Source organism: Watersipora subatra, chromosome 11, assembly GCF_963576615.1.
Source record: "Watersipora subatra chromosome 11, tzWatSuba1.1, whole genome shotgun sequence".
Taxonomy (NCBI): domain Eukaryota; kingdom Metazoa; phylum Bryozoa; class Gymnolaemata; order Cheilostomatida; family Watersiporidae; genus Watersipora; species Watersipora subatra.
This window is the reverse complement of record NC_088718.1, coordinates 14,055,306-14,070,625: the sequence shown is the minus strand read 5'-3', so window position 1 is coordinate 14,070,625 and position 15,320 is coordinate 14,055,306. Positions and strand designations below refer to the sequence as shown.

Genomic DNA, 15,320 nt, shown 5'->3' with positions numbered 1-15,320 from the left:
TTATTCTGAATTTTGCTTTTCTCTAACACTCTGTATATGACAAATGTATGAGGATTATAAAAAGTTTTTTGTTTTTACAAAATTCTGAGATTGCAGGCTGAAACATGAACGAGTTAACTTGATAGATCTTTCATTCAGCATGAAGTCTGCTAAAGGTCTGAATAATAACACACTGTTTATGAATCTTCTAAGTAAAACCTTGTTTTTATGTGAGAGGCCTGGAGTTATGCGTACCCTTTTAATCGTACAGTCTTATGTTGAATATGGCAGTCTGGAACAACCACAAAGTTGCTTTGGCCAATCCTAGACCAAAGCAAGACTTACTAAAAAGCGAAAGAGAGGTAACAAAAAGATGACTCGCGTGATGAGGAGAGGGTGGGTAGAGAAGGAAGGGGTGAGGTTAGGGAAGGGGCGAGGTTAGGGAAGAGGCGAGGTTAGGGAAGGAGTGAGGTTAGGGAAGAGGTAAGCTTAGGGAAGGGGCGAGGATTGGGAAGAGGCGAGGTTAGGGAAGGGGCGAGGTTAGGGAAGGGGCGAGGTTAGGCAAGGGGCGAGGTTAGGCAAGGGGCGAGGTTAGGCAAGGGGCGAGGTTAGGCAAGGGGCAAGGTTAGGGAAGAGGCGAGGTTAGGGAAGGGGCGAGGTTAGGCAAGGAGCGAGGTTAGGCAAGGGGTGAGGTTAGGCAAGGGACGAGGTTAGGCAAGGGGCGAGGTTAGGCAAGGGGCGAGGTTAGGGAAGGGGCGAGGTCAGGGAAGGGGCAAAGTTAAGGAAGGGGTGAGGTTAGGGAAAAGGCGAGGTTAGGGAAGGGGTTAGGTTAGGGAAGGGGCGAGGTTAGGGAAGAGGTGGAGTTAGGGAACAGGTGGCGTTAGAGAAGATAAAGGGGAAGGAAAAAGGAAGGGAATGAGAATTATAGGCCTGTAAACACATAAAGCAACAACTTATCAGATGTTGTATAACGACTCGACTCAATACGATCACATTAATATTGGCTGAAATGAGGTTCACTGTCTCATAACTGATCTTTTATCGCAGAACCTAAACTGAAAAAGTAGCGAAATGTGACAACAAAGAGGGAAGTATATTTAACCAATCAAAGGTGATAATCATGATATTTTGCCTTTTGATTGGTCAAATTTACCCTTTTGGTATTACATCAGAGCTTGTTTGTTTGGGCAAACCCTCGAAGATAAAGTATGACGACTCCCTATCTTACTGCAAGCAGAGGCTGCGCATGTCTTTAAGAGCATTGTTGTTGTACAAATAATGGCTCTGTGATATTGACTGGACATATCTGAGTGCCATGGCAAGAGAACCTTGACTACTAGAGACATGCCCAGTTGTAGAGACCAATTTATGTTTGGATGGTCACCCCCAGTGACCTTTCTTTTTGGAATTGAACCCCAACTTGTTGTTTGCAGATCAGGTGTTTTAGAGCACAGTTGCACATCACAACAATCATTGCAGGTAATATTTGGCGATAGAAAACTGCACTGTTCAATGAAATGGTTGAGTAAGTTGTACTCTGAAATCAGTACAATTGTCACCGCTTTTTAGTTTTATTGAAGGCGAACTGTACTTTTATACACATGTATAAGAATACTGATGTACAAGAGGTATGGCAACTAGATGCTATCATCTGGAACAGTTGTAACGTGTTTTACCAATAATACCTGATTACTCAGATTGTCTGACAGCTTGTACCGAAGATTCTAATAATTGTAATACAAACATGTAGAAGGTCTAATTTAACACCATGCCTCTAGAAAACATGCTAAAGATTTGAAATTAATTAATTGAACACATAGAGTTATCTCCCCCTAAAGTGATAACAACACGAGCGTTTCCGGTGCCAACAAGGAGCGTTTAGGCCACACCCCTTTTTTGTGCTAGTCAATCGTAGCGATTGACTAGGTCACTAGAATAATAACATCAGCCATGAGAATGGTTAAACAAGGATCATGAATTTCCACAATTAACTCTAGGGGGAGATAACTCTGTGAGTGAACATCTCCTAAGTAGCATTATACCCGTAGCTAAACACATGAAAATAAGTTTCATACAGAATGTTTTAAACTGTGAATAAAATATCAAACAACCCATAATATTTTATCCCTAGTGTAGGTTGCAGAAAAGTATAGTTACTGGTTGCATATAGATTTGAGATAAATTAAGGCAAGATATTTCAAAAACGCTCAAAATGCATTGGCTTGCAGTGAATGAAATAAACATGTTAGGCAAATGAAATTTTCCTAACATCCTCTGCTGATTGCTTAAGCATAGACCTGGTTTGTCATATACCAGTAACAGTAGTATACAGTCCTGGGTAGGAAACAACTCCGTAAATTAACTCTTTTCTAGTAGTCAACGTCTATGAACCACCAAAAAGCTCACTCACCACAACGAAAAGCGGTCCCATATATTTATAGTAGATGACACTCCGCAGGCTTCTACACTTATGCTGAGCCTGTCATTTGCTAAGCTGTGTGTTTGCCATAAAGATCTTACAGATAAGATAGGCCCAAGGAAGTGTTGCAAGCAGTGAGATAGCTGTTGAGACAACAATACCATTATTAAAGCCACCTTAAAGTTTGATAACAGATAAATAGATAGAGATACAGAATTACTAACAAACAAAATTTTTTGTTAATGGTAATGCACAAAGATTTCTCTATAAATGACTACAGCAGGTGTTTGCATGTTCTTATAAGCATTGGTTTTATAGTAGCTAAAGTAGTGATATTATATATCATTATTTCATTTTCATAGCAGTAATAAACAATCACGTCATGTTTAAAGTCTAGGCGTAATGCTTTTATCCTTGTCATACCGGTTATACTTTGCTCTAAAAGTTTGCAGTGACGCTTGCTTCGCGCCAACCACAGGCATGCTCATAAATATTAGATGTGAAATGTATAAGAACAAGCCTAACACACATTACTTACTACAAAATACTTGGAAAATAGCATAAAGTATATCCATATCTTTTGTGAAAACATAATAGGTATTGTCTGGCCTCTAAGTTTCTTTGTGTTCGAATCTGTTAATTAAAAACTGAAATCAACAATCGTCTTTTTCGCGGTTATTTCATATCATTAAGTTACTTTATCCATGAATCCTTAAATAGCCTTCATCTATATTTCTCAAAGTATGTCTGTCGTATGTGGATCTGTTTGCATTCCGGCTACAGATCTTAATATCGATACTAAAACTCTGCATCCTGATCGATTTGAACTCACGACAAATGCATCGATAAGTAACTTTTCCAGACGCTCTACCACTGAGCTAGAGCGCTCTGTGATCAAATCAGCATCCATATAAAAAAGGTGCCTGCACACTAGAAGCGAATAAGGCGAAGCTGTAGCGGCTGAGGCGTCAAACTAATGTCACTTCAAAGCACACTTGGTGCGATATCATTCGCGTCCATCAGAGCGAATTTATGACTTTGACCTATCACAGATGAATCACGAATCACAGATGAGACCTTGTTTTGCTTAGCCTGTCTTGACAAGCTGTTGTTTTTGCGTAGTTGTCCCCCCGTCGAGCGGCGAGCAACAACAGCTTGTCACAAGACGTACTGCACCTGATGCATCAGCTGCACTTATAGGGAGTTATTCTCTTCCGTCTACGCGGCTTGGTTGCGATGTTATGTCGATCGCTCCATTGGTAATCATAACGAATTTTGCAAAAAAATTTATGTAGAAAAAATAAGATTATAACGTTTAACCAGCGACCAGTCCCTGCGGTAAACTTTAGTAGAACTTGAGAACTTAGGTAACAACAGCGACTAAACATGTCGTTATTTGTGCGCTCAGTCAGTTTTATTTCTATTTTTGTATCAGTCAGTTTTATTTGTTCTAATGGATTTTATTTTAAGTTTATTTTATTCTCAAGTTTTACCAAAGTTTATCACAAAAACTGGTTTTTGGTTAAACGTAATCTTGTTTTTTTCTACATAAATTTCTGCGTGAAATCCGTTATGATTACCAACGGAGCGACCGACATAACATCGCGGCCAAGCCGCGTAGACGGAAGAGAACAACTCCCTATAAGTGCAGCTGATGCATCAGGTGCAGTACGTCTTGTGACAAGCTGTTGTTGCTCGCCGCTCGACGGGGGGACAACTACGCAAAAACAACAGCTTGTCAAGACAGGCTATGTTTTGCTGCGAGCCACTGCTTTCAGGTGAAAACTGCAAATATGGAAGAGTTAGCTGCTATTGCGTTTGGCTATGTTTATATGAAAAGGAAAACAAAAGTGAAGAGAAAAAAATACTGGGTGCATCCAACGCTGTTGGGAAGATCTACTGAGGGTGCTTGGACTTTATTAATGAAAGAATTTCGTGAAAAATACCCCAAAAACATAGAGAATGTATGAGAGTTTCTGTAGAGTCATTTGATCATATACTAGGGATAATAAGGCTCCACATTGAAAACCTGACACTAAGCTTAGAAAAGCCATTTCATCAGATCAACGACTGTGTGTGACGCCGACTTTTTTGGCAACTGGGGACGCGTTCAAAACTCTGCAAATCTATTCAGAATGGGACAGTCAACAGTTCAGAGTATTATATACGAAACATCTCAAGCCATATGGATTGCTATGAAAGATTTCTACCTCAAAACGCCAAGTACTGAAGAAGAGTGGTTTCATATAGCTAAAGGGTGATTATGATTATTATATTTAAATAAACTTGAGTTTATTTATTTGCTTAGTAAAAAACTATTTTATTTGTTATTATTTTTATTAATTAGTATTATTATATACATTTTACCAAATAATAATAATTACAATAAACAATAATGTGTTAAATACTTAATAACATGCTCTATCAGTTGTTAGTATAGTATTACAACAGGTGATAAACTAAGAAGGAACTACAAGCTTCAACATTGCACTCTTGACTCAAAATTACCTAGAATGTAGACGGCTATGCTATTATAACATTGTTACATGAATACTACTTTCAGTCAACATCTATTATTCTTCTCTGTGACTATTCATTTAGATATGAGAAGAATTGGAATTTTCCAAATTGCATAGGTGCTGTAGACGGAAAACACTGTGCAATTCAGGCTCCCGCATATTCCGGTTCTGAATATTTCAACTACAAGAAACATTTAAGGTATTTAATGATAAAACATATTACATTGACTAATCATTGTCAGTCGATGTGCAATGTGACAAAATATGCACTATTGTCTAAATTTTTGTAATTAATGTTATGGCTGGTTGTTTGCAATATTGTCTTTATGGCCATGTGATGTGATGCATCATGCCGTTTCACATATGTGGATGTTGGTACCTCTGGTCGGTGGTCTGATGGTGGGACTTCCGATAATTGCTCATTAAAACATGCAAGCTATTGGTAACCTGAATGTTCCAAATAATTGTCCACTAACAGGTTAATTAATCATCTATTCACTTAGCCTAGAAAAAATATTAGTGTTCATCATTCCAGATGTATACTAGTTACAGCGGAAGAGCTTAAAATCTATGAAATACATGCAATGTTATGCTGCTACTAACACCACCACTATTAATATTAATTTATGTGTCAGTTGAAATATGCAGTACGCAATGATGTACATGCTGCTGTTGTCAAATCCACCATATTATATTCTATTCTTGCTAATAAAAGCCTTCAGTTCGTTGACTGATTGGTTAAACTGTAGGTACAGAAAATCTCAACGTGCCGTTTGTTTTTGTTGGTGACGAAGCATTTCCTTTGCGGAAATGGCTGATGAGACCTTATCCTGGACGTTCATTAGACACATTTAAGAAGCGTATTTATAATTACAGACTCTCAAGAGCTCGAAGAACGATTGAAAATACCTTAGGGATTATGGTGGCGTTGTCTCCGTCGTACTCTACCATTGACAGCAGAACATGCGCACACTGTAGTTTTGGCGTGCTGTGTCCTGCACAATTATATGCGCACAGGATGTTGTTCTAGTTACACCCCCAGGTGCCTGTGATGTCAATGACAGTGTTGCCGGGACACTCATCAATGGAACATGGAGAGCTGAAGGATATGGAATTATTGGTGATGTTGCACCTGCTACAGCCAGAAACCTTACTTTATCTGCTACTACAACTAGAGAACATTTTACAAATTACTTCAGTACTGCATGAACATTAGAATGGCAAGAACACTACATTCATCGAACTAATTGAAATTTATTAATTTTTATTAGTATGTTATTAAGTGTTTACACAATGTGGTCACGATGTATATTTTGCATACAAGAAAATATGTAAATAACAATTTTAATTTTTTATGTGAAATATACAATTTACATTATATATGTATACGCTTATTTAAAAATAGATTATGCACTTTCTTGTATTGTTAAGTTGTTGTGTTATGGTGTCTTGTGTAAGCTTGTTATGCGTGAGCCAAATCGAGCTTTGAACATTATTTCTCTAATGTCTCTCATCATAAGTTGCCTTTCAAAATCATCTTTGATGGCTCTGCATTGCTCAGCTACCTCCTTGCCAAAACGACTGCAGTCATTGTCCACTTCTGTGACTCTTTGAGCTTGTAACTGTTCCCACCTGCAATTCCACAGAGCTGCATGTAGACGCTGCACGCTGTAATTATACAGCGTAATATTTTATAAATAATTATGCTGCAAGTACACATGTGTCCTGCTGCATAATAGGCTTACTTAACTAGCAAAAAATTCAGTCTCAAACTTTGCTTCGGCTTGCTCTTTCTTTACTTTTTTCTTTGGTAGTAGTGTACTGACACATGAATCAGCATCACTGATGTGGCTCATTGATGTTGAGGGAGTAGATGGAGGCTCTACATGCCCTATGCTTTCTGTGTCACAGACTTGCAGCGTTGCAGATGGGCCCGGATTAATAGTGTCCACAGCTTCTAATGAGCTTTTTGACCTGAAATTATATAACATGATTCATTGCATATCTATATCTTGTCAATAAGTCAGCAAATTTTAATTGATATCAGGTAGACTAATACTTTGGCTTTTAGTAAATTAGTACTTTTGCCTTGCCAAGTATGGCTCCAACCATGTCTAATAGTCCCACCTCACCCATCTTGGAGTGGTATTATCAGCTGCAGCTCCCGTGGTTGCTTCTGCTTGTTGCGTTTTCTGACATAGCTATCCCTTAAATTTTTGAATTACTTTTTTGCATCATCTCCATCTAAGCAACAAAAATTGGTGTAAACATGAAAGACAATAGGCTCTAGAGTACACATTGGTATATGTGGTGACCAGTAATAGCAGTGGCAGTAGAGTATTCAATCAATGCAGGAAAAAAGAAGCAGTCGGCACGTAGGATATCATAATGTAATAGCAGTACTACAACTGTGTACTGAATTTGCAATGCAAATGTTATTGTTCATACATGTATTTATATTATAAAAAACAAATACAATACACAGTTTCGATTAATAAAGTGGTTTGATTAGTGATGTAGTGATAGTTACGTTACTTACATTAATTTAAATTTGAATTAAAATATACTAATTATTAGTATGATTTATTTACTTACCAGCTAGCTTCAACTCTTTTGCGATTTCTCGCCAGTTATTCCTCTTAATTTCTACGTTTTTATAATTTTTGTTTTTTAAGTTATAGAGGCATGGCCTCTCTCTTACTAGCGCAATAAGTTGTTCTTCCATAACTTATTACGCTACTATTAATAATAACTCAATTTATTATTATTAAGTATTATTTTTAATAAGTATAATTAAGTATTGTTATCAATAAGTGTACATTAGTGTTTGATGCGACCGCGCTTGCAGTTTTCGCTGTCTATGACCTCGGAACAGCCAATAGCGTGCAAGAGGCCGCGCTCAAAATCAAACACATTTGACCGCTCTAAAAACACCCCAATCTTGCCGCCGCGGCTTTGTCGCATCGCTTAACTTTCGCGTGATAATCGCTGTATGTGCGCGTGATATACGGCATGCGCGTGGTAAGTATTTTAGCTTTGCGTCCACGAGTTACGTTGCTGCTTGTCAAAAATATTTTTAGATTTAAGTATATGTGCAATGCTTATTCAGTTTTTTTCTTTTACACGGTATATCCGGTATCCGTTAAAATAAAAACTTTTCGCAATGATAAAGTTAATGTTTAATTAATTAACATTAATTAATGTTACTAAAATACATGCTAAAACTTCTTTCTGTGGTAGCCCCGGAAGTGTGACGCAGCGGGGGACGATTCAAGACGCTCCAGCTCGTTCTCTCTGATCTGCTAGCGACCGAGAAGGACGTGCCTTGACCGACGCTCCGGCTACAATCAGCTATACTGCAACGCACTACCAGGTATAGTACATGGTGCCAGATAGCGGACTTCAATACTTACGCGTGTAAAAAAAATGAGGCAGCCGAGGTTTGGTTGAACCTGTGTTTTCGAACAATAGTATTAGCATTTAGGTTAAGGATTAAACAATAATATACACTAGCTAGTGTGGTCCTTTCTCAATTCAGAGAGCGCATTGTTTATTTACACAGCACTGGGTTGAGTAACTGGCAAAAAAATACATTGTTGTAATTGCAACAAGTTTGATTGTTCTAATACTTATAATCCATTGTTGATCTGCATTTTCTCTGTGGTACGTCAGTGTCCATCTGTTAGGTTGAGTTTGGTTGAACTCCCTGGTCACTGGTGAGCGTTAAACATCCACAATAATGGCCGAAGACAATCACTCTAAGGATGACCGGTTTGTGCAGAGATTGAGATGGGCTGATGGAAATTTAGCAGCAAGTTGGAAGGTGTTCAAGGGACAACTGTCAATTTACATGATTGCAAAGAAATTCAGTACAATGGACGAAGATGATAAAATTGCCAATGTATTGTTGTTGATGGGTCCGGAGAGCGTTCCTATTTATGATCAGTTTGTGTTTAATGAGGAACAAGAGGCACAGAGGAAGACCTTGACGAATGTGTTACGTTACTTTGATGCGCATTTCGAACCTGTAAAAAACATTATATATGAACGGGTCAAGTTTAACAGTCTGGTTCAAGGAGACTTATCAATACACAAATTTATTACTACGATTTAATCTCAAGCTGATGTATGTGAATACGGCACCATGCGGGAAGAATTAATTCGTGACCGCATCATAGTGGGTGTCAGTGACAACCGTTTGGGAGAATACTTGATTGACCTTGAAAATAATGACCTGCAAAAATGTATCAGTAAAGCTAAACAATATGTCAGTCATCATGAGCAATCAGCTAAGATGAGTAGACAGACTGAGGTCAACCTAGATATGATAGGCAAAGGGAAGTCTGAATATCAGCCTAGGGGTCAACAACAACAGCAAAGAAAGCATCAAAGAGAAACTGCAAAATGTTTTACTGCCCAAGAGGAAACCACAAGGCAGAGTTCTGCCCTGCACGTAAATCAGTTTGTAGAGTATGCAGACAGAAGGGACATTGGGCCAATTCACAGGCATGCAGAGGTAAGCAGGGAAAGCAAAGAGCAGCTCATGAAGTTGAAGACATTGATGTAGATGGCTTATATCTCGGATCAGAATCAGATTGACTAGAGGTGATAAACGCGAGCCCCATGACAAACTAATAAGGCATGGTTTATTGAGATATTAGTCAACAAACAGCCGATTAGATTTAAGGTAGATACTGGAGCAGCAGTGACCGCAGTCCCAAGTTCATTGTCTAGTATGTTCCCAAAAATGGAGGAGTTGTCCAAAACTTTGAGGGGAGCAGGCAACTACAAGTTGAGCATAGGCGGAAAAACAACTGCCGAGCTTCACCTACGAGATAAGCAGGTGATGGAGACAATCTATATAGTTGAGGGGTTGGTTACACCGTTGTTGGGGAAGCCAGCTATCTCTAAACTAGGGCTGATAAAGTTTCTGCATGAAATACAGGAAGACAGGTCCTGGGTTGAGAAATTTCCGGAGGTTTTCACAGGACTAGGCGCAATGCAAAATGAAGTTGTGGTCACACTTAAAGATGATGTCAAGCCCTTTGCTCAAACAGTTCCCCGAAGAGTGGCAGCTGCAAGGAGAAAATCTCTCAAGCAAGAGTTGCTGCGAATGGAGAAACTCGGGGTAATACAGCGTATAGAGGAGCCGACAGATTGGTGTGCACCATGTATTGTTGTGCCAAAAAAGAATGGAAAGATCAGGGTATGCATCGATTTCACCCGATTGAATGAGGCAGTAAAAAGGACGCTTCACCCATTACCCAAAACAGAGGAGATGCTGAGTGAGCTTGGGTCAGCAGTAAAATTTTCAAAGTTGGATGCAAGCTGTGGATACTAGCAAATGAAGCTCAGCCCAGAGAGTCAAAAGCTTACCACCTTTATAACGCCATTCGGCAGATACAAATGCAAACGCTTACTGTTTGGGATTAGTTCTGCACCAGAGATCTTAAAGCGGGAAATGCAGAAAGCATTAGTGGACAGCGAAGGCGTAATCTGTCAAATGGATGATATTCTGGTTTATGGTGCTAGCCAACAAGAGCATGACAAAAGAGTAGAAGCCGTCCTGCAGAAGCTGAAATTAGCTAGAATTACCTTAAACAGTGACAAATGCCAATTTAACACACCTGAGGTGGTCTTTCTGGGCCATGTTGTTTCTAAAGAGGGCATTAAAGCAGACCCGGAGAAAACTGAAGCAGTGCGAAGTTTTAAGGCACCTACCAACAAGAAAGAGTTAAGGCGGTTTTTCGGAGTCCTGAATTACCTCGGAAAATTTTTTCCTACATTGTCTCGAGGAATGCACAATCTACGGCAATTGCTACAGAAAGACAAGGAATGGGTCTGGGAAAGTGCGCAAGCTAATGAGTTCGATCAGTTGAGACAGACGATCTCCAAGGCACCCATGTTAACACCTTTCTGTTTGGAGGCACCAACAAGACTGAGTACAGATGCTTCTTCATATGGGCTTGGAGCCGCTGTCCTACAGCTGGTCAATGGGGAGTGGCGACCGGTGGCATATGCATCGCGCAGTCTCACTGCAGCAGAGCAAAGATATGCTCAAATAGAGAAGGAAGCACTCGCAATCTGTTGGGGATGTGAGAAGTTCCATTACTATTTGGCGGGTCGTGAGTTTGAGATAGAAACAGATCACAAGCCACTCATATCAATCCTCGGAGACAAGAAACTATCCAAGCTGCCATTACGTGTTCAGAGGTTTAGACTCCGAATGATGGCTTACAGCTACAAAATTATGTATACACCAGGGGCAAAGCTAGTTTTGGTAGATGCGCTGTCTAGGTCTCCATTGAGTGTACCTGAAGTTGAGGGGGGACGCAGATTTGGTTGAATCTCTTGTGTGTGAGTTGGTTGACTCACTGGCTATATCTCCTAATCGACTTGAAAGGATTAAGGCATCTCTTCTGGAGGATGCTGCGGGGATGAGATTGTTGAAATACATTGCAGAAGGCTGGCCGCAATACAAGGATGTAGACCCGACTGTGCGCAGCTTTTACACTTTCAAGGATTTCCTCTCAGTAGTACAGGGGATTGTGTTTTACAACAGCAGGGTGTTCATCCCAGAGCTGGAAAGACAGTCAGTACTAGCCTCAGTGCACAAGGGCCATCAGGGGGAAACGAAGTGTATACGTCGGGCTGTGGAACTAGTCTGGTGGCCAGGAATGACCACTGAGATCCGGGAACTGGTTAAAACGTGTCCTGAGTGTGCCGAGTTCCGTAGACGGCCCAGAGAACCGCTGATGTGCGCAGAACTGCCTGAGAGACCATGGTGGAGGTTAGCTGTGGACATAATGGAGAAAGAGTCTCGGTCATACTTGGTAGTAGTGGACTACTTCAGCAGATTTATCACAGTGCATGAGTTGGTTGACTCAACCTCGTCAGAAGTCATCGTTAAAATTCTCCAAAAGTTGTTCTGTCTGATTGGAGTACCAAATTCGGTTATGAGTGACAACAGTCCACAGTTTAGTTCTGAGAGTTTCAAAAGGTTCATGAGAAAGTGGGACATACAGCATGTCACAAGTTCACCTAGGTACCCTCAAAGTAACGGTAAGGCTGAGCGGGCGGTACAAACTGTAAAAGCTCTGATGAACAAGAATGTCAGTCTTGATGCGGCACTCTGTTCCTATCGAGACACACCATTAGCCAATGGCTACTCCCCTGCACAACTGTTGTTCGGAAGAGGGCTAAATTCGATGGGATTTTTGAATGGCCGCAAGATCGACTATGTGAGGCTACTGGAGACAGAAGTTGCAACGGAACTACCAAATGTATCAGTATAATCGAAGGTACAGGACTAAGGCACAAGAATCAGTCCCAATTGGACAAGATGTAGCCATACAAGACCCAGGTAAAGAGCCAGTGAGGGCAAGAGTTCTGGCAGCACAGGGGCGTGAGGTTGTAGCCATAGGACAATCACAAAGGCTGTGGAGGCGAAATCGGCACTTAACCAGACCTTGTAGGGATTCAGAAGCATCGGTTCCAGGTGTGGTAGCACCTCGTGGTGAAAACTCAAGTCCACAGTCAGAGTCAGGTGTGGTTGCACCAGCGGTTCAAGCTGAGTTCAGCACAGGGGTGGATGTAGAGGTACCAGCGGTACCCGACTCTAGACAGGTGCCGACAATTGCTGAACCGGAGCCATTGACGGGTCATGACAGTGGTACAACGGAGAGATGGTCAGAAGAGAGTCAACGAAGATTTGAGGTTCAACCCTGTGACCGTCGTGCCTCACCAACAGTGACCAGGAGGGTGACAACCAGAAGTGGCCGGGTAAGTAGGGCACCTAAAAGACTGAATATATAACTTTTGTGTGTGGTTTTTTTAGCATGAGAAATAGAGGTTATTATCGCTTTCGGCTTAGGTTTTTGAAGGATGGCCTTCACCCAACCCGAGAAATTGTGAGGCAGTGGGTGAGGGAGCTTAGGGAAGTCGTGATGCTGAATAATGCTAAATGGAGTGGTCTCCATTAGATTTTAATTATATTGCTGATAGGACAGCTAATTAGTTAAATGTACCAAGAAAGACCTTTTGTTTTTCCTTCAGTTTCATGAGAGTGACAGCTCATAAATGATGAAAAAAAATATACTAATAATGTAACTCCATGCACTACTCAACTCGTGATACTGCACCCGTGTTTGGATTGTCGGTTTTAGGTGTGGTTGCACCTTCACTAACACTGGATTGGAAAAGAGCTTAAGAGGGAGGTGTGGTAGTCCCGGAAGTGTGACGCAGCGGGGGACGATTCAAGACGCTCCAGCTCGCTCTCTCTGATCTGCTAGCGACCGAGAAGGACGTGCCTTGACCGACGCTCCGGCTACAATCAGCTATACTGCAACGCACTACCAGGTATAGTACACTTTCAAGTATGTGTTTAGTGAAATAAATTTGTATAAGTTAGATTCAGTGTTTATGTTACACGCTTGTCTCGAAAATAAGAACTCTCCACGTAGTACATTGTAATGTTGCTATGTGTGGTTGTAGAGAAGTGTTATGCATAACTAATCCGAATTCACACACAACATCAGTGTTGAACTTGCTTGTCATATTATTCTATTTGACTATGTTTAGTTTGTGCACTTTTGCTTAGCTTGTGAGAACTAATTTGATTATTACTGGTTCAGGTACAAGTGAAGGTGTTAAGCTATTATAAGCAATACTGATATTTACCAGTAAAAGTTACTTCTTTATTCTATAAGTCAAACAATTGAAATACGCAACTAACCAAATTCTAAACAATAATATTAATGACAAAAGGTTAAAATAGCTAATGAACGTTACATCCTTACTCGAACGGTCGTCCGTGTTTGCTTGGCTCGGTCCATGCAGCTGCGAGTTTCGATAGTCAGACGAGAGTCTTGGCAGTCCTTATATGAAGAAAGGTAGGTAGTTGAGATAGTGGTGTAGAAGAGGCTCAGCTGATGAAGGAAAACGAGGCTCCATAGGCAGAAGAGAGAGAGCAGCTCCTCAGCAGGCAGAGGGGAGAGCGTCCAAGGAGGTCTTCAGGAAGAGAGAAAGATGGAGTTAGAGATGGAGATAGAGATGCTGAGTCATTGGAGCTGTTCTCTTTTATAGATGTCTGGCATGTGGAATGGTTAGCCTGTGGGTGTAGGTTGAGTAGTAAGGTTCAATGCTTTCTGTCAGGCGTATGAAGATATACTATTTGCGTAAGTTTTCAGTTAGTGCACGTGATGTCGGCGTGTAGGGTGGAGCTCGTGACTTACTCCTGGTATCTAGGTCATGTTTGACAGGAGTGGCAGATCTGTATGTAACTCATTTAACTCGTCTCTAATGTTTCTCTGGTGGCTTTTTGATGATGGTGGTTGGTAGGTTTAATTGCTTCGACTTCCTTTTGACATGTTCTCCATCTGGTGTTGACGCAGTTTCTATGATTGATTTCTTCCAATTCTGAAGTTCATAATTTTCTTTTGACGTTTCCAATTATTGAATCATTTGATTAATTTTAGGCGTCCTGCTGCTTGTAGGTAGTATATGCTTATCCTGTGGTTTGGCTACATTCCCTGTTGGTATCTTGTTTTCGCAGTATCTCCATACAACAATGTTATATTTTGTAAATTAGACATTAGCAAAGAAATGAGGGTTAAAGAGTATGCACTAAGAAAAGAGGTTCGTGCACTGAGAGTTCAAAACTCTGATGTTGAATCCAGTATTAGAAACAATATAATTCAAACAAAAAATGAAAAGGGGAATGGGTTGCAGCCAGGTCTGCCAACCCTGGAGTGGGGAAAAGAGTGAGAGTCTATTTTGAGGGCAATGAAAACGCGAGGATTTGATAAGTGGGGTAAATTTTCATAGCGTATAAAAACACCACAGCAAAAGATAATATAACTCTATATGGCTAATTGAAGATTGGGAGCAAAAAAACAGGTTTTCTTGGGTAAAAGGGGCAATTGCGTGACACAGGCATTTGATGCGTGAGGCATGGGGCAATTGCATGTTTCTCACGCCCAATGCGTGAGAGTTGGCAGGCCTGGTTGCAGCCACGGGTACTCTGATCGTTGCGAAAGGCGATGGTGAGAAGAAGACGATGGGGAGTATTTAAAAAAAGGCAATGCTAAGCCCTTTTATAAACACATTAAACAAACTGAAAAATCGAAAAAAAACTTATCAGGCCAACTCTCCCAAATGGCAATACAACAGAAAGTCCGGTCCATTGTGCTACAATGTTGAATAACTTTTTTCACAGTCAATTTTGCCACGAACATCAATTAAAGGCATGCTCTAGTAATCAAATAGACCGGTAATAGTACCAGATGGTATTAAAAACTTACTTCACAACCTTCAAGCTAGCAAAGCAGCTGGGCCAGACATGTTCCGTAAGGAAGATCTACAAATAAATGTGAAATTAACTTCTAAATGCTTAGCTAAAATAC

The 15,320-nt window shown here is 40.6% G+C and overlaps 1 protein-coding gene across 1 annotated transcript; it reads left to right on the top strand.

The window, feature by feature from the left end:
• The first annotated feature begins 11,354 nt into the window (after positions 1 to 11,354).
• Positions 11,355 to 14,682, top strand: LOC137407831 (uncharacterized). Its single transcript, XM_068094211.1, has 4 exons — positions 11,355 to 12,103; positions 12,219 to 12,699; positions 13,872 to 14,028; positions 14,471 to 14,682. Exons 1-4 carry the CDS (start codon positions 11,355 to 11,357, stop codon positions 14,680 to 14,682), a joined length of 1,599 nt encoding a protein of 532 aa, XP_067950312.1.
• Positions 14,683 to 15,320: the final 638 nt, after the last annotated feature.